General features: G+C 49.1%; 1 protein-coding gene across 4 annotated transcripts in view; it reads left to right on the plus strand.

The window, feature by feature from the left end:
* SLC24A4 (solute carrier family 24 member 4) overlaps positions 1-17,724 on the plus strand; it is a 177,638-nt gene extending 159,914 nt beyond the window's left edge. For all 4 annotated transcript variants that reach the window (XM_030883521.2, XM_060295207.1, XM_030883522.2 and 1 more), the window contains exons 13-17: positions 61-227; positions 4,698-4,812; positions 9,041-9,153; positions 9,579-9,644; positions 10,778-17,724. In XM_030883521.2, coding sequence (XP_030739381.2) covers positions 61-227; positions 4,698-4,812; positions 9,041-9,153; positions 9,579-9,644; positions 10,778-10,930 — 614 coding nt within the window. In that variant the 3' untranslated portion in view covers positions 10,931-17,724. The remainder of the gene's footprint in view (positions 1-60; positions 228-4,697; positions 4,813-9,040; positions 9,154-9,578; positions 9,645-10,777) is intronic.
* The last annotated feature ends 6,943 nt before the right edge of the window (positions 17,725-24,667 follow it).

Below are 24,667 nucleotides of genomic sequence, written 5' to 3' on the forward strand. Positions count from 1 at the left end.
GTGTAACCCAGTGTGTGTTTCTCTCCTCCTCCCTTCTGGCTCCGCCCCATCCCTCTGCAGAGGCAAGAGGGGACAAAGCCAAGTGGGTGTTGACCTGGCCGCTCATCTTCCTCCTGTGCGTCACCATCCCCAACTGTAGCAAGCCCCGCTGGGAGAAGTTCTTCATGCTCACCTTCGCCCTTGCCACGCTGTGGATCGCTGTCTTCTCCTACCTGATGGTGTGGCTGGTGAGTGGCAGAAGTGGGGGTGGACCGTACGGACAGCTCCTGCCTGGCGCCTGCCGGCGGTGGGAGAGCTGGTGTCAAGAGCGCGCTCAGACGCTGCTGTGCCACCTTCGGCAAGTCGCCTACCTTAACAGACCTTGGCTTATTTCTCAGTAGGAAGGGGTTTCAGCAGAAGTGCGCGGTGCTGTGCTGTGCATCAGGGATACCCAGATGGACGCGGCATGGTCCGTGGTGGCCATAGGAGGCAGATGAACCTGCACACGAACAGCCTGGGACACGCCGCTCTGGTGTGATGGCAAGAGGGGTGGTGGGGAGTCTCTGTAAGAAGCCCTGGAGGGCTAATCCCTAGGCTCCCTTCCTTTTCAGTATCCATAGGGGAATGTGATGGAGACTGGAGTCAATGGGAGACAAACACAAGGCAGCCCTTTCCATGCCGCCCGCCAGGGGATGCTCCTGTCCCCTTTCTATGTCCAGGCACAGATATAAACCTTAGGTAGACTCTTCTAGTCCTCATAACAACCCGATGGGGTAAGCAGTTTTATTATGCCAGTTTTACAGATGAGCAAACTCAGGCCTAGAGACTCAGTCATTTGCCCAGTTAGTTGCACAATTAGCAACTATTGCACAATTAGTCACACAGCTAGTAAGTTCTAGAGTTGGGGTTAGAACCTGGGTATTGGTCTCCAGAGTCCAGGATCTCAACCACTCTCCTGAACGGCCTCTCAGGTTGTTACTGGAATCTTCAGGTGCCGTTTGGACTAAAGATTTTCAGGCAGAGAGGCTTTGGCGTAGCTGGTCTGGCCACACCTGACAGCTCCCTGGAAAAACCTTTCGCTGGCTGGGCAGGGCCAAGCAGGAGCCCCTTCCGCCTCGCTCTGCATCACTCTGGGGGGCCCCTCCTCTTCCCCTCCCCTCCCCTCACAGGGTGGGGGGGGAGCCCGGGAACAAGGAGAGAAATAAGTACAGGACCTCTGCCTTTCTATTGGGAAGCGCACCTGTCAGCCACTCACGCCTCAGTGGCATGCATGTAGCCACTTCACTCTCGTCCTAACACCTGATGTCCCCGCACACCTAACACACGGGGCAAGGTTGTCTTGGTTTCAGAGACACAGGGGCCCCAGGGAAGCAGTTTGGTGGGGAAAGAAGAGCTGTGGGGTCACATGGGAATGGATGTGAATCCTGCTTCTCCCCCTGTGAGCCGTGAAACCTGGGTAGGTGACTCAGCTTCCATTAGCCATGGTCGCCCCCTCTACAAAATGGACTGGTTATTGGGAGAATGGAAGGTCTCTGTTCACGCATCAGGTCTGAGCTTGCAGCGTAGCAAATTGATCATAACTGTAAATTTCAGCCATGTTCGCCATGAGATGCAGCCAGCACTGTTTCCACGCTTGTTCAGATAGAGGTTTAAATCCCCTTAGATGCTGGTGTGTGTGTGTGCGTGTGCGCATGTGTGTATGTGCGCACGTGTGTGTGTGTGTGTGAGTGTATTGCGCACATGTGTGTGCGTGTGTGCATGTGTGTATGTGCGTGTGTGTGTGCACTGCGTGTGTGTGCACGTGTCTGTGCGTGTGTGTGCGCGTGTGTGTGCACGTGTGTGTGTGTGTGTTTAGGAAGAAGAGTTGGAAGTAGCTACTATCCAAACCCCCCAGAAAATGATGGCAATCAGACATAATGAAAACTGGCCTCAACATGAACTGAATTTGCAAACTTAAATTTTTCTGAATAACGTTAAAGGTCAGCCCCTCTTTACATTTGATAAAAGAGTCCAGCGATTTCTCTTACTAAAGTGCATTCCCCAAACGACACTGCTAGTGAAAAAAGTATTTCGTGACACTTGAGTGGGTGTGAAAATTAGGGAAGATCAAATTAATGACTGTTTGAAATTTGTTTCTTCTCTGATTAATGAAAACAACAGTATTATGAAATCAGTTCTACTCATTAGCAGTGAGGTAGGACATTTAATAACACTCCCATCCCCCCAACCTTGACTTACAAACCCCGCTCTCACCTCTTAAAGCAGACCCTTGGCAGTGGCTTGGCGGGAGATACAGGAACCACCTTGCTGGGGCGCTCTTACCTGCGGTTTTGAACTTCAGCTAGCCTCAGTTTGAGGTGATTGAATGGCCTCCACAGTAGAAAATGGTAAAGACAACAGTGCCACATTAGCCTGATTTCCACTGAAGAAAGATGTGCCTGCCTGGGGGCCATGCTCTTACTTTCCTCATGTCCTGATGGAGGCGCCAGGGAGCAGTGACGTCTCACCTGCCCACACCCTACCCCAGCCACCCTTCACATCTCTCACCCCAAACGCTTTGCGGAAAACGACTCTTGAGTGTCAGTGTCAAAAGGGAGAGACCTCCAAAATGGGTCATCCTGTCCAGCACCTTTGCCCAACTGGGGAGGTGAAAACCAAAGAGGAGGCGTGACTTCCACAAGGTCAGGCAGATGGTCAGCGCAGCTCTGGACTCGCCTCTGCTTCCCTTTCTGAAGCCCAAGCATCAGGAGGGCTCCGAGAGCCCAGGGCTGGAGTCCGAGGCAAAGCCACACTCACGTAGCATCTCTGGTCCTGAACACTTGGAGAGTGTACGCACACACACGAAACCTTCCTTCTGTCCTTCCAGCCTCCGGCTTCTTAGCCATGTAGTTCAGTAATTTAAGGAAAAAAAAAGGAAGCATCCCCAGTATTGCCACAGCCCGGGCAGTCTTGTGGAGACCTCCTTCATGGCCAGCATGGGTTAAGCATTGATGGATCGAACAGCCGTGTGGTTTTGGTGTCCTCAGTGTCTCTCTTCTTTCACAGCCCAGGGCAGGCCAGTCACCGCACCTGGTGATGCTGAGCTGAGCACTGTTTTGAGGGTAGAGCATCTTCAAACCCATCTGCAAAGCTTTGTCCTAGGAGGGATATCATTTTAGTCCATGAGCTCTGACTACATGCCAGGGCTGAGCTTTGCCCTTAGAAAGCACACTTCATCTGGGTCTGATCACCCTAATTTTCTCTGCCCCCATAGATTGCAAGACGAGTGATTGAAAGAGAAAGGAAACATACACCTATGAATGTCTTACACAGACCAGGCACTGTCACCTCATATTTTCTCACTTAATCCTCATTTAAAAGTCCATTTTACAGATGAGGGAGCTGAGGCTCAGAGAAGCAAACCAGCTTATCCTAAGTCACCCAACCATTTGCTGGGATTGGAGCCATCAGCCAAGATGCGAACAACCCTAAGAGATGCCACTGTTCCCGTTTTCTAGATGGGGAGGTGAGCCAGGACTAGTGGGCGTCTTGAATGGGGTCCAAGTACTTTCTAGGGCTTTCCATCTGGCTGCTGCTCAGGGCCCAACCACCTCCCAAGTGTCAGGCATTATATTAGAGGACTGTGTGGCCATGCCTCAAGGTCCTTAAAAGCCTGCGAATCCTTTGATCCAACAGGTCTATTTCTTGGAACTTATGCTAAGGATATAGTAAGATGAGATCCCAGAGAAGTTCACACAAGACAGCATGACGACGAGGTTGGAGCGCAGGCTTCAGAGTTGGAAAGACTTGGCCTGGGATCCCTGCTCTACCGCTCACCGGCTTCATGCCCACCAGCATTGTAACTTAACCTCTCTGATCCTCATTTCCCTGGGCATAATAACGGTGCCTCTCTCACCAGTGGGTGGTGAATAATAAAGAGTACCTGAGATTGTGCAAGTAAAACACCTGGAGAGGATCTGGTACACAGTAGGTGCTCATTAAATGTTACTCGTTACCATACAGTGATATTGTAAGAGCAAAAACAGAAACCACGTCCATATTCACCAGTGACGGGTTGGTGAAAACTTTAAAGCCATGCAATGGAATCCATGCATCAGTTTAAAATAATGTTATAGATGAGTATTTGAGTTGGAAAGATATTCACAATGTATTATTACGTGTAATAAATAGCTGCAAAATATAGGTCGGTGCTATAATCTGATTTTATTTTTTGTCTAATATACACACCAGAAAGAAGGTCAAGGTCTATTCTAAAGCTGGGGTTTTCAAATGTGATTCCCAGACCAGCAGCCTCAGGGTCCCAACCACCTGGGAACTTGCTAGGAATGCAGATTCCTGGGCCTCACCCCAGACCTCCTGAATCAGAAATTCTGGGGGTGGGACCTGGAAATCTTACTTTAACCAGCTCACCAGAGAATTTCCTACATGTTCAAATTTGAGAATCATGGGCTGATGCAAAGTGTTAATAGTGATTGTCTGAGGGTATTGAGAAATGGTAGGTGATTTTTACTTTATTTTCTAAACTTTTTAAAACAGTAAACACGTATTACGTAATCTGGAAAAAAGAACACGCAAAAGATGGTTTTAAAATACAACCGTATTCCAGGTTTTTCTACTGGATATAGCAGTACTGTGTGTAAGTTAAAAACACTCAGATATAAGCACATTTTCCAGGGCTGCTCCTCTGTGAGTTGATATTTCCCCCGACTCTTCTGCAGGTGACTATTATTGGATACACCCTTGGAATCCCTGATGTCATCATGGGCATTACTTTCCTTGCAGCAGGCACAAGCGTTCCAGACTGCATGGCCAGCTTGATTGTGACGAGACAAGGTATTGATCACGCCTCAGCCCTGATAGCAGTCAGCATCACCATGCGGGCCCCTACTCCCAGCCCGAGTTACAGTTCGTGGCTCTCATGACTTGGCAGTCGTTACATCCTGCTATGAAGGAAACTGTGACAACAGGGAAGCATCGTGTATTAGATTCCATCCATGGAGAGAGTACTACCAAGATCAACTCCTCCAGACCTCTAGAAGCATTTGTGTGGAGTTGTATAAAAGTGGACTTGTTCTGGGAGTTCCCTGGTGGCCTAGTGTTTAGGGTTCCAGGCTTTCACTGCTGGAACTGAGATCCCACGAGCTGCGCCGCGTGGCCAAAGAAAGAAAAAAAAAAGGATGAACTTGTTCCGGCATCACCAATGTGAGACTGAGCAGAGCTGGAGCCCAGACTTTTTTTTTTTTCTTTTTTTTTGCAGTACGCCGGCCTCTCACCGTTATGGTCTCTCCCGTTGCGGAGCACAGGCTCCGGACGCGCAGGCTCAGCGGCCATGGCTCACGGGCCGGACTCTCAACCACTGCGCCACCAGGGAAGCCCGAGCCCAGACTTTTTATAGCAAATGCAATAGTCATGAGAAATGTTCTGATCCTGGGAAAGCCAAGCGGGGGTATCCTGTATCTCCAACTATTTTCCAATTCTCCTTCAGAATTCTAGACCTTATGTAACGTTATGGTTTGCTTGGCGGTTTTTCTTTGGAGCTAAGTGCCATGGGGTAAGCAAGGTGAGGAATACCGGTATGCTCTTTGATGGCAGAACAAAAGAGCTGTAAAGAGCCAGCCTTCCTTTACCGCTCCCTTTCTACCCGTGAGATAGCGTCCAAGCCCGGACCGCCACAGATCGTCCTCTGTAGATGGAAATTTGAAAGTATGGGGGGCAGGATGGGCGAATAATGGAGTGGAATCTCAGAGGAGACAGGAGAGGAGAGCAGTGTCCAGAGAGAAACTTGGTTTGGAAAGAAGGAAAAAGTTTTATTTCTTCGAGATAAAAGAAAGGGTTAATTAGTTGGTCAGTCAGTCCTGAGAAAACATGAATTGAGGGGAAGGGAAGGTGGGGGTATGTTTGGCAGTAGACTGGAGCCTTGTGGAGAATGGGGACAGTTGGGGACAGCAGCTGAAGGGTTTGGAATTGAATTGAGTGACCTTTGAGGTGAGTGTATTCATTTCCCAGGGCTGTCATAACAAAAGTACCCCAACTGGGTGGCTTAAAACAACAGAAATGGATTCTCTCACAGTTCTGGAGCATAGAAGTCCAAAATCGAGATGGCGGCAGGACCATACTCTCTCTGAAGGTTCTAGGGAGGATCCTTCCTTGTTCTCTCCCAGCTTCGGGTGGTTGCCAGGAATCCTTGGCTTGTGGCTGCATCCGTCCAGTCTCTGCCTGTGTCTTCATGTGGTATAATTCCCTCTGTGTGTGTTTGTCCAAACTTCCTGCTTCTTATAAGGACACCAGTCATTGGATTAGGTCCCACCCTAGTTCATTATGACCTCATTTTAACTGGATCACATCTGCAAAGACTTTATTTGCAAATAAGGTCACATTCCCAGGTTTCGGGTGGACACGAGGGCTGGGCACTATTCAACCCAGCACAATGAGTAAAAGGAAAGCCGATGAGCGCCTAGGGCCTGGCCGATGTTCAGTGACGTGAATTTGGGAGGGATTCCGGCATGAATTTGAAGTCATACCAGCTCCAACAGCACACGGATGAGAGATCACAAGTTCGTCCAGAGCTGGGGTTGGCTGGGTGGACACAATGGAAGGTCAAGGAGGCAAAAGAATGTCCCATGTAAACAGCTGGCCTTGGAGTCCAAGCTAGTGGGTTGGGGGTGGGGGTCATGATACTAGAAGATTCAGGGCTTGGAGGGGAGGGTCCCAATGAGGTCAACGGGGCTCTGTAGGAACAAGGACAGGTGGGGACATCATCTCAGAGTGGCTCCTGTGAGATGCAGAACGCAGAAACAGGAGGGGTGAGGCGGGGGCGGGAGTGTATAGTTGTCGTGAGGGTGATGCTGACGTGATTGGCAGAGGGTCCAGCAGACCAGGTTAAAGCCTGGAAAGATTCTTTATGGCAGGGGATACAGAAACCTCTGTTCGGAGTCCATCACACAAGGCAGGAGCCGTGCGGTGAGCTCTAACACAGAGGCTCTGCAACCTGGGCTCCCTGAAGGCTCGCAGCCCAGAGCGTGGTCCAGGCCGGCAGCATCGGCTTGAGAGAAATGCAGACTCTCAGGCCCCGTCCCAGCCCCACTGAATCAGAGTCTGCTTTTTTTTAAATAATTTTTATAACTTTATTTTTTTAATTTAAATTTATTTATTTTAATTTTGGCTGCGTTGGGTCCTCATTGCTGCGCACGGGCTTTCTCTAGTTGCGGTGAGCGGGGGCTACTCTTCGTTGCGGTGCATGGGCTTCTCATTGCGATGGCTTCTCTTTTTGCGGAGCACGGGCTCTAGGCACGTGGGCTTCAGTAGTTGTGGCTTGTGGGCTTCAGTAGTTGTGGCTCGTGGGCTCTAGAGTGCAGGCTCAGTAGTTGTGGCACACGGGCTTAGTTGCTCTGCGGCATGTGGGATCTTCCCGGCCCAGGGCTCGAACCCGTGTCCCCTGCATTGGCAGGCGGATTCTTAACCACTGTGCCGCCAGGGAAGCCCCCAGAGTCTGCTTTTTAGCAAGACCCCCAGTGAGTCTTGTGCTCTTAAAGTTTGAGAAGTGCTGCCGTAAGATTCCTCAGAGGGCAGTGCCTGCACAGAGCAGTCAGTCAAACCTGAGAAGCTCTCCTCTCTCTTCTCCCAAACTTGGGCATCCTTGTGCCTCCTGACCCATCCGGCGAGTGCCTGCCTCCTCACCAGGGGCAACTAGCTGGTCCAAAACAGTTGCTGCTCATTCCTGTTTCACAAAATCCTGGGAGACTGGAAGGCAGGTTTCCCAGAGGTACTGCCCCCCGATAGGACTCAGCTGCTGAGGTTTTGAAGGCACTCAGATCAGTGCCCAGACAGGCAGGGAGGGAGCTGTGAGGCCGTTGAGGGAGGCATTGTGTCCTGGAGGTCAGCGGATGACAGCAACAGGGCGGGAGGAAGTGGCCTGGCTATACTAGGGGGCCAGGAGGTCAGATGGAGGTGAGGCAGTCGTCCGGATGCTCTTCTGAGTCTCTGCGAGCTTCTCAGCGAACAAGGCAACTTTATGGGCACAGGCCTGTGTGTTTCAGGCTTGTTCATTGCACGGACGTTTGTTTGTGGCCAGATTATGACAGTCGTGTCCATTTAGGGCTACGGGGCCAGGTGAAAACAGGTTCAGCCCGTGTGAGTCTTATTTGTAAAAGTTTGTTTACTAACTTTTGATACTATTAAGTTCCTAAGACTGTGTGGCTTTCATGAGACTGGACAGTGGTGCAGGAGAGGGAAGGTGGTGACACAGTCCCTCACCTCTAAGATGCTTCTAGTCTGGTTGGGGGGAAAGAGTTCACTCTTGGGAGACCACCCAGGCATAAAACCTGATGCCCTGTCGTCTGGGTCAAGGTCGTGGTGCCACCACCTGGGTCACAAGTATGCATTGAGGATGAGGCCCCTTCCCTCCCAGAGCACCTGGGACGCTCAAATAAGAAGCACATAGTGGGTCCTCCCAAAACACCGGCTGACACCCCTGCAGGAGGAATAATGAAGGGCTCTGGATTAGTTTCCTAGGTCAGCCGTAACTACCACAAACTGGGAGACAGGAAAACAGAAACTGACTGTCCCACAGTCTTGGAGGTTAGAAGTCCGAGATCAGGGTGTCAGAAGAGTTGGTTCTTTCTGTCTGTTCAGGCCTCTCTCCTTGGCTTGCGGATGGCTGTCTTCATGTTCAGATGGAGCGCTGCCTGTGTGCATGCCTGTGCCCTAACATCCCCTCTCAATGAAAACACCAGTCATATTGGATGAGGATCCACCCTAAGGACCTCATTTTAACTTGATTACCCCGGAAAGACCCTGTCTCCAGATAAGGTCACATTCTGAGGTATTGGGGGTTAGGACCCCAACATATGAATCTTGGGGGGTCACAATTCAACCCACTACAGGGCTCACATGTAAGACTTCATGAAGGGAGTGGATCTCAGTCCTCATTAAAAGGTTTTAGAAATGTGGGGTCCATGAGGAAGGAATTCCTTTCTAAGGAATAGCACTGATGGAAATGGGAAGGAACAGGGGTTTCCAGCAACCTGCGCTTAATGCATGACATGTCGATTGTCCCCTGCAGGCCTTGGTGACATGGCGGTCTCTAACACCATAGGAAGCAACGTGTTTGACATCCTCGTGGGACTCGGCGTACCGTGGGGGCTGCAGACCATGGTTATTAATTATGGATCCACGGTAAGTTGGTCTCGCTTCCTTAGTGAGATGACGCCACGCGCTTTACAGGGAGTGATAGTGGTGTCGGCCCTGTGCCAGCCAAGGGCTGCAGGGGATGCACTGCCCCCTTCTCCTTGGCACGCTGGCAGCCACTTTGTGCAAAGGCGTCCCGAGCAGCCTGGGCAGTGCCTGCAGGAGGCAGCCTGTGTGTGCCCTGCACTCACGGGTGCTTCGGCCCCGTGTCTCTGCCCACCGGCACGCCTCTCCCCTCCTAGTTCATTTCCTCAGATGAGCAGAGACCTGGATCCATGGCCACGTGCTCACCGTGAACACCCACCTGTGGCTTCCAGATAAGGGAGGGGATGAGCCCGAGCACACTGGGCTTCCAGAACGGATGGGGGCCTGAACAGCCCAGAGGTTCAGGGCATGTGTGTTTGTTTTTCCAGGTGAAGATCAACAGCCGGGGTCTGGTCTACTCCGTGGTGTTGCTGCTGGGCTCCGTCACTCTCACCGTGAGTTTTTGCAATTCCAGAATAGAAGCCTCACACGTACATCGTTTCCTCTGATTGTGCGCAGTCTCTGAATCCCCTCCCCCTTCCCCTTGGCAGTGAGGGGTAAAGCAGTAAAAACATAGAAATTCACAGATACCCCCAGAAACACTTTCTGCCAAGAATGTTGGCACCAAACACTGCACTTTTCCCTGAGCCACTAAGAAGTCCCTAGAGGAAGTGAGTTACGTTTCCTCTCTTCTTGCTGCCTGGTCTGTCTCCTCTCACTAGTGCCAACAGGAGACAAGTCCTCCCCCAGCCCATCTGAGCTGACAGGGGGACCTGATGGTCAGGTCTCAGGGCTGGCACACCGTGATACTGAGGTCTCCTCACTCCACATGCCCCAAACTGTGCTAACTCTACCTCTGCTTACTTTATTCCATCCTTACAAGCACCTGGTGATATTCTACTCTGCAGAAGTAAGCAAGGCTCAGGGGTTAAGTAACTTGCCCAAGGTCACAGGGATAGGAAATGACAAAGCTGGGATTTGAACCCACACCGGTCTGTCTCTAAGGACCCATGGCATTGCTCTGATGAGGTAACTCTGATCCAACGCTTAGGAGGCCTCAATTCAGGGATAAGAACGAAGGTTGTAAAAGGATAAGAACATAGAAAGAGGATGTGCTCCAACCCCGTCACAGACACACACACACACACACACACACACACACACACACACACACAGTCCAGGCAGAAGTTTGCCAGACGTGGGCCAGCGGGAGCCTTGGAAGTTTTACTGAAGAAGGCTGAGGATGCCAAGTTCCGAAGCAAAGGGAAGACCCAGTGAAAGTCCCTGGTTGTCACTAAAGAAGGCCCGGGAGGGCATCCCCAGGAAGTGGTGTACGTGCCCCGGCAGAGCCGGTGCCCTGAGGCCAGCTGCTGCGTGTGCCTGGAGTCTGCACCTTTCATTAGACAAGCATAAAGCCTGCAGGGCTCATTCTGATCAAACCAAGGATCTACCGGCAGCACCCCTCCGCTCTTGCCCACCTTTTGCAGAAAGTTCTGGGGTTCATCGTTCGTGTGTAGTTTTCCAATAAAAGTACCTTTTGTAGTATTTCTCTGCCCCCAAGCCCAACACTCACACCCTCTCCTTGCAGGTCCTCGGCATCCATCTGAACAAATGGAGGCTGGACCGGAAGCTGGGGATCTACGTGCTGGTTCTCTACGCCATCTTCTTGTGCTTCTCCATAATGATAGAGTTTAACGTCTTTACCTTTGTCAACTTGCCGATGTGCCGAGAAGACGATTAAAACGTAGCCACTGCCCCCCACGCCCGGGAGCTCTTCTGGACGCTCCGGCGCTGGCGTCCTCCTTCTCCTCCCCTCCCCCACCACGAGTCTCTCCCGCATCGGCAGCCACCGCCTGCTCTTTCATGCACCGGAAGGAAGAGCCATCGTGGTCTTTGTGTGGTCACGGGCCAGGCTGCTGGGCCTCCTCCGCCTGGGAGTTCTGCCCCCCAAAAGGCAAGATTCAGGGGGCGCTGTTTGAGCAGCTTCTCAGCCCTCTGAGCCACCAGCCATAGGGACGTGGCATGTGTCTCCTCTTTTGGACACTTGGATCACGAGGACTTCTGTGTGCTGGTTGTCCTTCTGTCGCACTGCGGCCTTGGAAATGAGGCGGGCGGTGAACACAGGGTCTCCTGTGGCAATGCAGAATAGGAGTGTTATTCTCAAGGGTCCCCTCTGGGCCAGAGAGTGTGGGCTCCTTGGGCAGCGTGTGCTACTAAGGGCCTCTGAATCCTGCCGGAGGCACTTACGGTTTGTTGGGAGTTTGGGGCTGTGACGGCAAGCACTCCAACCCTTTTTCTGAAAAAATTGCAAGAATGGAAACAGTTGTTCACAGCAGAAGAGAGAAAACGAGTGAATATTCTTATCACTTTCATTGATGCATTCAGAGAACGAGCAATGAAATATTAAAAATAAAATGTTAGCTATACATCTTCATACTTGAAAAATATCATTCCATACAAAGAACCTTGATGGGGACCAAAAAGGTAATGCTTATGGAAAACAAATCCTATGTATATCGTGTTGCACTGACACTAAGATGTTGGGTTTGGAACATAGAAAAGAGCGGAAGACTAACATCTAAACGGGTGCTAACTCAGAGACACAGTGGAGACGGTAGTTTACAGCCATTCATTCCAGACTTCCTGTGGCATGGGACGCACTGTCAGTTTGGGTTTGTCATTCCTTGTTAATGCTCTGCTCTCAAAACCACCCTGTTCAAAGGCCCAATTGTTTATATGCCCAACAAATTTCATAGCCTGCTGAACTGGAATGCGTGTGCCGGAAGTAATGGTTACTGACAAGAAGAGAGATTTCCTGAAAAACCACCAGTTGCTCTCTGCTGAGCTGGAGGCGAGTATGAAAACCATAACTTGGAATTTTTTAGAGCTAAGGTTGTTGAACCTTACAGTTTGCTCCACAGGAAAGGCCAAAGATGGGAGGTTGATTCAAAAATAGATAGAAACATATTAAACAATTTCGACTGCTTCATAGCTCTCAAATATATATTAAAAAGATTTACGAACACAAACCATTCCTGGTTTCTAAAAAGAAAGCACAATTCATTTTATATAGAGGTGTTCTTTTTTTTATTTTTTTAACGTTTCTATTGCAAAAGGCTATCAGATTTGATGCACTTTTAATATTGGGCTGTTTTGCACAGAGGACTGTATGGGAATGCCCCATGATGCTGTGAGGAAAAGAGGCTTTTCGTGATTCACCAGTAATCAGTCATGGGTGATGAGTGTAAATCCAACAGCTTATTCTTTCCTCAGACACAAAGGTTGTGACCCGCAGTGGAATTTGTGGCTGTGCTCTTTGGGGCCTCCTGAATTTCAGAAGGAGGACGTGTTCAAGCTTACGTCCCTAAAATTCCCTTAGCGCGGGCCTAAGACATGACAACTCCATCACCAGGCTTCTCTTCTGCATCCTCATCAGTGTTAAGACTTCTCTTTTTGTTTCTCTACTTAGATACTCAGTGGTCTTCTGGTTGAGGAGAAGGGCGATTTTCCTAAGAAATTAGCTAAGTGGGAGGCCAGGGAGCCCGTTGGTTCATCAGTATAAATGTCTAGATGCAGAGGGTTTCAGAGCCCTCAGGACCGCTCTGTGCCCTCATAAAATAGCAGCCTGGTCATCTCCATCTTCTCCATCTAACAGACTCATCCAGGTTTCAAACTGTGTCTGTCTCTGTTTGGCATCTCAAAACTGCCCTGTGACGTAAGTAGGGCTTACTGTCCCCGTTTAACAGGAAATTTAGTCTTGGAGAGGTCAGGTGACTCTAGGTCAATGGCTAGTAAGTAGCAGAACAGGGACCAAGCTCCAGACTGCCACCTGGCTGAGCCAGTCCAGTGTGTGGCCATCCTTGGTGGGGCGAGTGTGCCTATGTCCTTGTCCTTGGGGTTGGTTGCTCCTTATCGTTTGGGTCAAAACTTCATCAAGTTTCTAATTGACATCTGGGTGCTCCAGCTCACATCCTAATATTTATCTCCAACCTGTGTCCCTATTATTTTCCAATAAAGACAAAAAAATATTTTTAGCCACAACAAGGCACAGGCTACACGGTCCCTGATGACATCCTGCTGGTGTTCAATTCTTTGAATCCTCGTGTAGCTTTCAGAGAACACATCCTAATCACCCACCTCTTCCTCAGCAGAACCCATTTGAGATTATAAATATGCTGCACTTGCAGTTTGAGACAAAAAATAATGTTTCGAGCGTGTAGCGCAGTCCTCCTGGCTAATTCTCTTACGACGTTAATGTGCCAATGTAACTTCCGTAAAGGATCTATGTATTTATTGTATCTAGGAAACTATATATACACTGTAGGTGCAGAGTTCTCTTTTTTAACTAGATATTTTTCCATCTCAAGTTTAAAGAATTGCTTGATTAATTAGGCCTTCATTTTAAAATACTGCTTTCATCACTGCACAGGATTACTTCCTTTATTTTATCCGAAGCTAGTTAGCAGAAGGTAAAGTTACTCTGCTACAAAAATAGGCAATCTGAAAAATAAACTTAGCTCTTCGAATTGGGGGCAGAAAATGAACCACTGCCCTCAGATAGAAAACGTCTATAAAAGCAGGAGCTGGTGGTTCCTGTCCATTTCTGGTTTGGAATTTACCTTCGCCAGCCCAAGCATAGTCAGGGGGGAAGGGGTGCAGTGTCTTGAGAACGCAGCCCTGGAGGAAGGTTCTGGGTCGGCTGCAGTGAGAGACTACTGTTAAGGGCAGGTCAGGGGCATCCCACCCCCATCCTTCCTGTAACCCACAGCTGCTGGCCTCTGTGTTTGTCTTCCGCGTGCACCGATCTTGTGAGTTTTCACCTGTTCATTACCTGCTCCCCCACCCCTCACGCCGCCTATTAAGGCTGTTTCTTGCTTCTCCCCGTCAATCTTCTGCCTTTACAGACCCAAGCAGCTGAAAAGGCATAACCCCCGGGGAGCCAGCTGAAACCAGATGGGCGTGCCCACCACTCCAGGGCAGCCCTGCAGACCCCGACCAAAGACCTCTTCTGGGCTGCCCAGGGTCTAGGTCCCAAGGGAAGAAACTGCCCCCTCTTCCCTTTTGATGAGGATTTGCAAGACAAGTAGCATCAGCAGGAGACCAGCCCTCAGGGAACACCAGACTCCACAAACAGGCTGGGAATCCAGGAGGGGTGTGGGCAGCCTCTTTGGCTGACACCCTTCTTTCCTCCGGGCATTTCCCCTCCCTGAGCCCTAGGGCCCCTCCCTCTCCTTAAGGTGGGTGTGGACAGAATCGAGATGGACTGGGAGAGGGTCACTTCCTTGCCTCCTTCCCCAGGTGTGAAATGGGCTAGCGGGGTCAAGGTCTGGAGCAGGGCAGGAGAGAAGCAGAGAGCCTCCAGCTCGGGCTGGCCCCTGTGAGCTCGTGGCCCTCCCGTCCGCCCTGATGCTGAGTGGGCCCTTAGGCCTGGGGTTGGCCTCTCACACGCCACCCTTTCCGTCTCTGGTAAGCCCTTTTCCTCCGCTGGCAGGGAAAAGATGGTTGTACAGGTATGTGACAGGCTCTCAGCAGATGCTTGTTGCTTGAATAAACAAAGAACTTGCCTGTTAGGGTGAAAATCTTCAGGAGGTGGTTCCCGAGTCCTGTGATTTAAATATTCCCAGGTCCCTCTAATGCCCTCTGAACATCATTTCTGTGTGAGTCTCGGGGCAGTTAGCAGATGCGCCCAGGGCCTCTGAGATGGGCCACAGCTCAGCAACTTCGTCACCACGTGGTGCTCAGAGAAACTTCCAGAAATTTTGGAAAACGCTCTCTGGGCAGCTCTTGGGTGGCAGGAAGTCCATCATCCCCCATCCATCCCTGGACCCAATGTGGTGCCCCTGGCCCCTGCCCTTTCTATGTGGATTCACCCAGAGCATCCAGGCACCCCGCCAGCTGTGAGCCCTTACTCTCTGCAGCTGGTCACATGAGCCCCTCAAGTGCGAAGATGCTCACAGGGCCTTCTGGAAGCATACGGAAGGGGCCCCTCCAGCACTGGGTCAATCTCCCCCACTGTGTCTGTCATGGGGCTGGTAGAACAGGAGGGTCTTTGTACGGGCCCATCCTACAAGGCAAGACACAGGTGGGACGCAGATTTCGTTACCTGGCTCGTGTAGGGCCCCTTTGCCTTGCTGCAGAGACCTGTTCCCCCAAGGGCAGTCCACAACAGTATTTTTGGCCGTGTTGGGTCTTCGTTGCGGTGTGCAGGCTTCTCATTGTGGTGGCTTCTCTTGTTGCAGAGCACAGGCTCAGGCGCGTGGGCTTCAGTAGTCGTGGCTCATGGGCTCAGTAGTTGTGGCTCGCGGGCTTAGTCACTCCGCGGCATGTGGGATCTTCCTGGACCAGGGATCGAACCCATACCCCCTGCACTGGCAGGTGGATTCTTAACCACTGCGCCACCAGGGAAGTCCCATAACGGTACAGATTTTTAAAAGGCTGTTGCATTTGCTTCTTAATAGGGAATACTAAATTGGGACACTAGCTTAGTATGTGCTTAACTTCAAACCTCTTAGCCAATGGGGTCAGTCTTCGAAGTCACACGCTACCCAATCTCAAGGAAATCGTACCTGCATGAAATGGGGAGAAGAAGTGCTTTTCTCCCATCCTGCCACCCAGAAGGAGCTATGTTTTCCATCACAACGGGGAAGCCAGCTGGGTTGTATTAGAGCTTTGATTATTTTATGGGGATTTTTAAAAGTTCTCACTTTTCAATGACAAATGGCTCCCCAGTTCCCTTGGTCTCTGCTAAATCCTCACACACTGCTGGGGGCCAGGGGCGTGCTTGGTGTCATCTTTTACCTGCGTGCTTCTAAGGCTTTCCAGCACCTCTTATGGTGCCAGTGTCTGGTCATCAAGGTGGCGTGTCCTCCGCACACTTTGTAGCAGGGGTTGAGAACATATCCTCTTCTAGTCTGGGAAAACATCTGCTTCCTGAACACCCTGATACAGAACCAGGGCCATGGGAGGTGGCTCTGACAGTTAGAAATGCCCACTGTACCCATGTGAAAGTCACGTCCTTGCTTGTGTGGTTTTTCCATCGTTAGATTTATGGGCCTGGGATGGGCTGCTTCTTGGTTAAAAGCCCTATGCCACACACGGGCATATCCACACCTATTCCCACAGTTGCCGGAATTCAGACAGTTGCTTTTTATGCAACACGTTGGTTGGGACTTATCCACAGTAGAAGCCAATAAAGCCCTTAATCCTGGAGAAAGTATGTCCCCTCGCCACCCCACCACTGGAAAACATGCTTTTTAAACTATCGAGAAAAAGTCTGTACAGCTTTTGGTTTCTAGTCGCCTGGTTTGGTCTGATCGGCCTTTGTGCATAAAGGAGGATCCCAGACAATGGAACTGTCCCTGTTCCCACCTCCAGAAGTTCCCAGATACTTGGGAGTATCCGGATGGACACGAAGTCCCCATTCAACACGAGGAGTGAGGCCTTTGCTCCCACTGAAAATGGCTGGATGTGAGCCAGGCAGCTCTGTTTTTCCAAATCAAATGTTCTGGAGGGTTTTTTCTGGCCTCACCTCCAGAGGTGCCCTTCTGAGCTATAGAACACTTTCTGGCACTTTCTCCATGTGACTGGACCTAGGCTGTTTGGGGGCCCAGCGGCCAGAGCTGTGGCTGAGCCTCTGTGGCCAGCTCTAGGGGAGCCTCGTAGGGGGTCTGCTGGCCTGGGAGACTGGGTGTCTAATTCAGAGCACATGCTCCCTGGTAGAGTGCCCTCTGTATATGTCTCCTGTCCAGCTGCTGCCAGTTGCTAGGTGTCTAAATACAAAGCGAGCCTTGATTACCTAGAGAGGAAAGAGCGCTGCCAGCCAGATGGGGCCAGGCGCACGTGCAGACGCAGGAGCTGCCGAGGGAAGGGCAGGGGAGGCCTGGCACAGCCCAGGTGCCCAAGAGGCAGACTGGGCACTGTTTCCACAGGGCCATGGGATCTTCCTGGGACCCAGCAAATAGCAGGTAAATAGAACCAGAGGGCTTTCGTGCCCAGAAAGAACCCCCTTAGGAACAACCAAAACCAAAAACTTCTGAGGCTGTGACACATCACTTGAGTCCCCATGAGACAATGCCGGGATGCTAGGCTGAACGCTGCCGTCTTTGTTCATCTTCTCCAACAGGTGAAGCAGGAGCAGTGAGTTGAAAAGTTGTACATAATAAATATATTTATCCTGCTATTTATTTTTTCAATAACTGTGACCTCCTGCACTGTGAATGCTCTGTGATATGAGATCCTTAGTTTAATAAAACTGTCATTAAATTTGAATGGATTGATATTATTGGTTACTAAACACTGGCATGAGTTTATTCTTATTGTGAAGAAAAATCTAGACTAAATATTGAACTAAATCTTTATAAGAAACCTAAAAGTCAGTATTATAATGCAATATGTGAAAATCTGTACACTGTCAATAAAATAAACGAATACAAGTTGTCTTTCCCTATAGAGAGCTTCCATTCATGTTTTAATAGACACATACATGTTTGTAGTTTTGGAAAGAATTCTTTACACTGGAATAACAGCCATTTATTGAAACCATTTCTATTTGCATATTGAGAAAAAAATAAACTTCAAAAAGGATGAGGGTTGGCGCCTTTTAATTATAATGATTGGTAATGAATCAAACAAAGCAGAAAACTCGTAACTTACCTTGGCTAAGCACGAATGAATCCAGAATGACCCAGCCTTCTCTTGCCTCACCAGCAAGGCCAGCTTTATGGGCTGGGGACACATGAGGTCAGTCACAGAGGGCCTCACACTCAGAAAGACCCCAGGCTCAGTTGTCACCATCTTGAAATCTTTCATTTTTTTAAAAAAGGGGCCCCACAGTTTCTTGTTTTTAAAGTGAAGTCTAGTTGCTGTACAATATTATATGTTACAGGTGTACAATATAGTCATTCACAATTGTTAAAGGTTCTACTCCATGTACAGTTATTATAAAATATTGGCTATATTCCCTGCGTTGTCCAGTATATCCCTGTAGCCCACATTTTCATTTTTGCCCTGGGCCCTGCAAATTATGAATCTCGTCCTGCTCGTCAAGAATAAGGTTATGCTGTACCTAACAGACAAGAAGTTGGTATCCTAAGGCAAAGAACTCTTGCAAACTAATAAGAAAATGGCAAAAACCCTTCAAAAGAAAAATTATAAAGGAAAAAAAAAGGTAATTCCCAAAAGAAGAAGTATAAATGGCTAATTAACAGAGGAAATTCCATCTCACTGACCACAGCAGGGAATACATATTAAATACAGTAAAATATGCTGGGACATATTCAGGTTTATAAAGCCTGAAACAAAGAATTTGGGAGCTGGGTCCTCAGAACTATGAATGCAAAACTGAGTGTGAATGTGAATGTTTTTTAGAATGAGAAAAGGAACCACAATAAATTACAGAGTTTTTAAAGCTGAAAGTCTCACAAATGTCGCTAAAGCCAGTAAAAATACCATAGCGTATTTGTCGACTGTGTAACACTCCTTTATAATATTTTTTCTACATTTTCCGACTGTATGTTTTTTCTTCATTCTTTCATTTGACAGTGATTTTGTGTTACCATTTCCTATGCCGAGGATAGAAATATAATTCAGTATTTATCCTAGCGCGGTTGACTGAAATGTTTCTTATTTCCAGTTGGAATTAATAAAATATATAACTTCACACAGCTTTACTTGCTAAAAAAAATAATAATAATAAGGTTATGCCATCGGCTCTTGTGTCATGAGAAATTGAGATGAGGGGGAGAGGTACTGGTTAATTCCTTCATTCTAAACGTTTCCTGCGTCCCAGCTGCCTCAGGGCCACCATAAACTAACATACACGTAAATCACCTGGGCATCTTGTTAAAAAGCAGATTCTGGGGCTTCCCTGGTGGCACAGTGGTTGAGGGTCCGCCTGCCGATGCAGGGGACATGGGTTCGTGACCCGGTCCGGGAAGACCCCACATGCCGCGGAGCGGCTGGGCCCGTGAGCCATGGCCGCTGAGCCTGCGCGTCCGGAGCCTGTGCTCCGCAACGGGAGAGACCACAACAGTGAGAGGCCCGCGTACCGAGAAAAAAAAAAAGCAGATTCTGGTTTAGCAGAATGGGATAGGGCCAAAGATGCTACGTTTCTAGCAAGTTCCCAGGTTTGCCAATGCAGCTGGTCCACTTTGAATACTGAGAAGGTGGATCAGTCCCACTCAGAGTGTGATGTGGGCACCTGTGCAGCCTCACAGACTGTTCTCCATCTGCCACAAGACAAGTATAGAAACAGAGAGAGTATAAACATTTATGGCAATATGATGACTAATTTTATGTCTGAACATGTTTTTTTATTGCATTTTTCTAGTAACTTTTTGTTGTACTTATAAAAACACCTGTCCACAAAGAAAATATGAAAAAAAATCTTTCCCACAGGTTCTACTTTAGATGAGAAGTTGTACTTTACATGAAAGTTTAGATGGTTTTAGCTCTTTCCTGTTTAAAAGTCAATCTACCATGTATGAAGGACTTTGATTTCCAGATCAATTAGCCTTGTGGGTCCTGCAGCCTCATGTTCTTTGTTCTCACTATCTCATTGTCCCTCAATCCATCTGGTGCTGCATGGCTTGATGAACCAGTGGGACACAGGACAGAAACAGAAAATGTCCCCATTTCACAGATGGGGAAGATGAGGTTCCGAAAGCATACCTGCTGTGTGCAGGGTCCTTCATCCACTCACCGTGAGAGCCAGCCTTAACAGCCATGCCTCCTCCTATTGCCTGGGGCTGCCCAGACCAGACAAGGGAAGGGGTGGTTGACTGAATCTGTCCTCCCCTGGGAGCTCATCTCCTAGTTGATTTCACAACTCAGGCTCTATCAGCTTGTTTTTGATGTTTTCTAAAACTTGCTCCAGGCAATTCCAAGTTCAACATGGTCCTGGTGCAGGCAGTCTGATGGTACAGTGGTACGAGAAGCAGGCCTTCTCCTGGGCGTCTGTAGCCCATCCTTGCTATAGCTATATTCCAATTTTTTAAAGTGGGCAAATGTTCAGAGCAGTTATTCTCCTTTCCTCCATCAACAGGTAGATGGAGGAAAGGAGAATAGCTTATAAAAATGCTGAGATTATCAATATGGGGGAAGAGAATCTTAAATATTCAACTCCAGGCAATGATATGCAGGCTCAAGAGCTTAGGGGTGATGTTTGCAACTTACTCTGAAATGCATTGAAAACATAAGATGGCTGGGTGGGAAATGGGGAGATGTGTGATAAAGCAAGTTTAGTAGTGTTAGTGGCAAAATGTAGATGGTGGGTATATGGATATTCACTGTACAGGGGTTTTTTTTTTTTTCTGTATGTTTGAAAATTTTCATAATAAAATGTTGGGGGAAAAAAACAGCAAACTCTCCTCCCACCCCCAATCGCCTTCCTGCTCTGCAGTACCAGTATCTCACCAGTCGTCAGCAGCAAAATGTCAACTCCTCCCACCACCCCTACCCCTAGTGCCAGACAACGATCTGTCTTCTCGTTTTCTTCCTTGCAGTCGTTTTTGCAACCTCTAACTCCCTTTCTGCTCCAGCCATCAGGGCCCCACTGTCAGTGTTCGCCTGGTCCAGGCCAGAGGCTCCAAGCCAGCCTCCCTGCCTCCACTCTCCCTCCCTTCCCAGTCCCGCCTCCACTCAGCAGCCAGAGGGATCTTTTAATGCAGAAATCTGATTTGTCCCTTTCGTGCTCAGAAGCAGTTAACGACTCCCAGTTGCCTCAATGGACCATCTCAGACCCTCCACAACCATGATGATGATATCTTCCTCTTTATCTTGCATGACTCTGCCTATCCTCAGAGATGTTGCTGTTACCTCTGCTTGAAATGGTTTCCCCACCCTTTATCCTGCAGAGGAGGGCCCACCCTTCTTCCTTCAAGGCCTTCCTAGGCCTCTAGGCCAGAATGAACCACCTGCTTCTGTTTTGTTTTTAAATCTTTTTTTTTTTTTTTTTTGGTCTGTAAGCTTACTTCTATTACTATTTGGCAATTATACATTTGGAATTTTCTAGAACAGTCTCAATTTGAAATATACTCACCCATGGCCTCCTCAACCATTGAGAGGCACCCATTTGGGGGTGTCTAGATTACATCTTTTAGACCAGCCCTTACAGCTAGCAAGAGCACAAAGCATTCTGTCATTCAGTAAACATGTATTGAAGGCCTGCTCTGCACCAACGGCTGGTTGCAGAGGTGGAAGGCCTACTGCCAGTCACTTCAGGGAGCCCCCAAGTTCTGGGAGGGAGTGCGCTCAGGCGGCAAGAGCACAGAGAAGGGACACCCAATCATCCTGGCAGTCAGGGGAGATGTTGACTCAAGCTGAGGCTTAATGGATGAGGAGAGTCAGGAGTAGGGATGGGGAATAACATATCCACACGTGAGCCAGGCAGAAGGGGACACCTTCAAATCACATCAAATATTTCATGATTTAAAAAGAGGCAATGGGGCTTCCCTGGTGGCGCAGCGGTTAAGAATCCGCCTGCCAGTGCAGGGGACACGGGTTTGAGCCCTGGTCTGGGAAGATCCCACGTGCTGCGGAGCAACGAAGCCCGTGCGCCACAACTACTGAGCCTGCGCTCTAGAGCCTGTGAGCCACAACTACTGAAGCCCGCGTGCCTAGAGCCCGTGCTCCGCAACAAGAGAAGCCACCGCAATGAGAAGCCCGCGCACCGCAATGAAGAGTAGCCCCCGCTCGCCGCAACTAGAGAAAGGCCGCGCACAGCAACAAAGACCCAACTCAGCCAAAAATAAACAAATTTTTAAAAATTAAAAAAAAATAAATAAAAGAGACAATTAACGTGGAGAAAATATGACAGATGTTCAAATACTTTGTGGACAAAAAAAAATGTTGCCTGCCATTTCAGTAAACAACGAATGTTGCCCGCATCAATACAGCCAGCCCGATGGTGCACCCTCGGGGGAATTCAAGATGGAGAAAAACAGGAATACTGGCCCTAGATACTTAAGATGCCTGTCAAAGGAATAATTTCAGTGAACCCAGACTCTTGCATCTTCCCATATGTAGAAAAGCACTAAAATCATTAACTTGAGATTTTTTTGTGTGATTAGCAGTAATCTTTTGATGTTCAACTACATGGGTTTTTGTTTTTGTTTTCAGCAAAAACTCCTATACATCCTGACTCCTCTCTTACCTCCTTGGAACAGTTCCTCAGAGCTAGCTGAGAGGCTGATTCTCAGGCTAGAGTCCTCAATAAGGTCCCTGAATAAAACGTAACTCTCAACTTCTAGGTGGTGTGTTTCTTTCAGTCAGCACCATCTCTACCATACACAAAAATCAACTCAAAATGAATGAAAGACTTGACTGTAAGACCTGAAATCATAAAACTCCTAGAAGGAAATGGGCAGTATGCTCTTTGACATCCATCTTAGCAGTAGCATTCTGCATATGTCTCCTCAGGCAAGAGAAACAAAAGTAAAAAGAAGCAAAGAGGACTACGCCAAGCTACAAAGCTTCTGCACAGCAAAGGAAACCATCAATAAGATGCAAAGACAGCCTTCCAAATGGGAGAAGATATTTGCAAATCACGTATTCAACAAGGGATTAAAATCCAAACTATATAAAGAACTCATGCAACTCGACAACAAAAAACAACCCAAATTTTAAAAGGGCAGAGGACCTGAATAGACATTTTCCCAAGAAGACATACAGGTAGCCAACAGGCATGTGAAAAAAATTGTTCAACATCACTATTAGAGAAATGCAATCAAACCCACGATGAGATATCACCTCACGCCTGTTAGAATGGCTATTATCACAAAGGCAAGAGATAGCAATACTCATACACTGCTGGTACGAATATAAACTGGCGCAGTCGCTATGGAGGCGCCTCGAAAAATTAAGACTAGAACTACCGTATCATCCAGCTCTCCTACTTCTGGGTATTTATCCAAAGAATACAAAAGCACTAATTCAAAAAGATACATACACCCCTATGTTCATCACAGCGCTATTCCCCCATCCTCCGTACTGATCAGTCTCGGTATCTGATCAGGTTTCTCGTCCTCCACTGATGCCAGGTGATGTCTGATCACACTGCCTGCCTTCAGTAGGAATCCCATTAGGTCAGTTTAGTCAGAATCCCTCTCACCCGTGATGTCTCCTTAGTAATTTTCCATCCACTGATCCCCACCCTGCTCCTTGGGCATAAACGCCCACTTTTCCTTGTTGTATTCAGATTGGAGCCCGATCTCTCTCCCCAGCTGCAAGCCTCCGCTGCCGTGGTCCCCACACCCACAGCGATGGCCCTCCTTGAATAAAGCCTGCCTGTCCCTTAACAAGGGTCACGAATCTTTTCTCTTTACTTGCCGCATTCTGCCTTGTGGCCTCTGGCAGGAGGCGTGGTGCGTGGCGCTTACAGCCAGCTGGCTGAGCAGCAGAGTCCAGGGTGGGCAGAGCACCTCCTGTGGGGCTCCTGACCCACAAACCACCACGGACGTGGGCCTCCGGGCCACAGAGCTGGGCGTGAGGCGGGGGCTGAGGGGCCCGCAGGACCAGCAAGGCTCACCGAGAGGCTGAGCGGGATAGAGGTGCTGTGACCAAGCTGGAACCTTCCAGGTGCAGCACTGAAAGTCCCATGTCCTGGGAAACCCCTCAGGCCAGGGCAAACTAAGATGGTTGGTCACCCCAGGCCGGGACCAGATTCAGGGACATGTGACCTTTGCATTTACAGAGCCCGCGCTTAGACGGGTCTCGTGCTTGGCTTGATGTTCTGCTGTCTCTGCCTTGAAATCTGTAACGCTTTTTGAGCAAGGGGGTCACATATTTTCATTTTGCACTAAGTCCTACAAGTCATGTAGCTAGCCCTGCCCTAGGCCAACACCCCTGTGAGGGTCACACACTGTGGTACCAGCACCTGAGGCTTCTGTGGGTGACACCTTCCTTCCTAGTCCTCAGCATGACCTTGTCCAAGGAGACAGCGTTAATTCATAGCAACTGAATTGAATCCAAACTTCCTTAAACACACCTCTTGGCACCCCTGTCAGAGGCAGAGCACAGGGTGGAAGGCACTGCAGAGCCCACGGAGCTGGGCATCTGTTCTGCACTTATAAAAAGCAATAAAGGAAAAATTAAAAAACTAAGTCACTAAAGGGAAACTGACATTTGTCACAAGCCTGCTACTCAACACGCAGCTAGCCACCTTCCATATAATCTTCACAAGCAGCTGTGAGGTATGCCTCCACCCATATTGCAGAAGAAGAAACTTGGGCTCAGAGAGGCTAAGAAACTTCCCCAAGGTCACACAGAGGGCAAGAGTGGAGCTGAAAGGGAACTGTGCTGTGTGTTTCTAAAGCAGCCAGAGTGCGTGTCCCCCCAGCCCCCAGCCCGCCGCCCAGCAGCTCCTGAAGGCAGGGGGTCCACGGTGGGGAACGTTCTTAACCTGAGGTCCCAGGAGCCTCCTGCGGGGTGCACACCCCTCTGTGGGCTCTCACCTGGGATGGCAGCAGAAGCCCAGCCTGGG

Source organism: Globicephala melas, chromosome 2 (assembly GCF_963455315.2).
Source record: "Globicephala melas chromosome 2, mGloMel1.2, whole genome shotgun sequence".
In the NCBI taxonomy this organism is placed as follows: Eukaryota; Metazoa; Chordata; class Mammalia; order Artiodactyla; family Delphinidae; genus Globicephala; species Globicephala melas.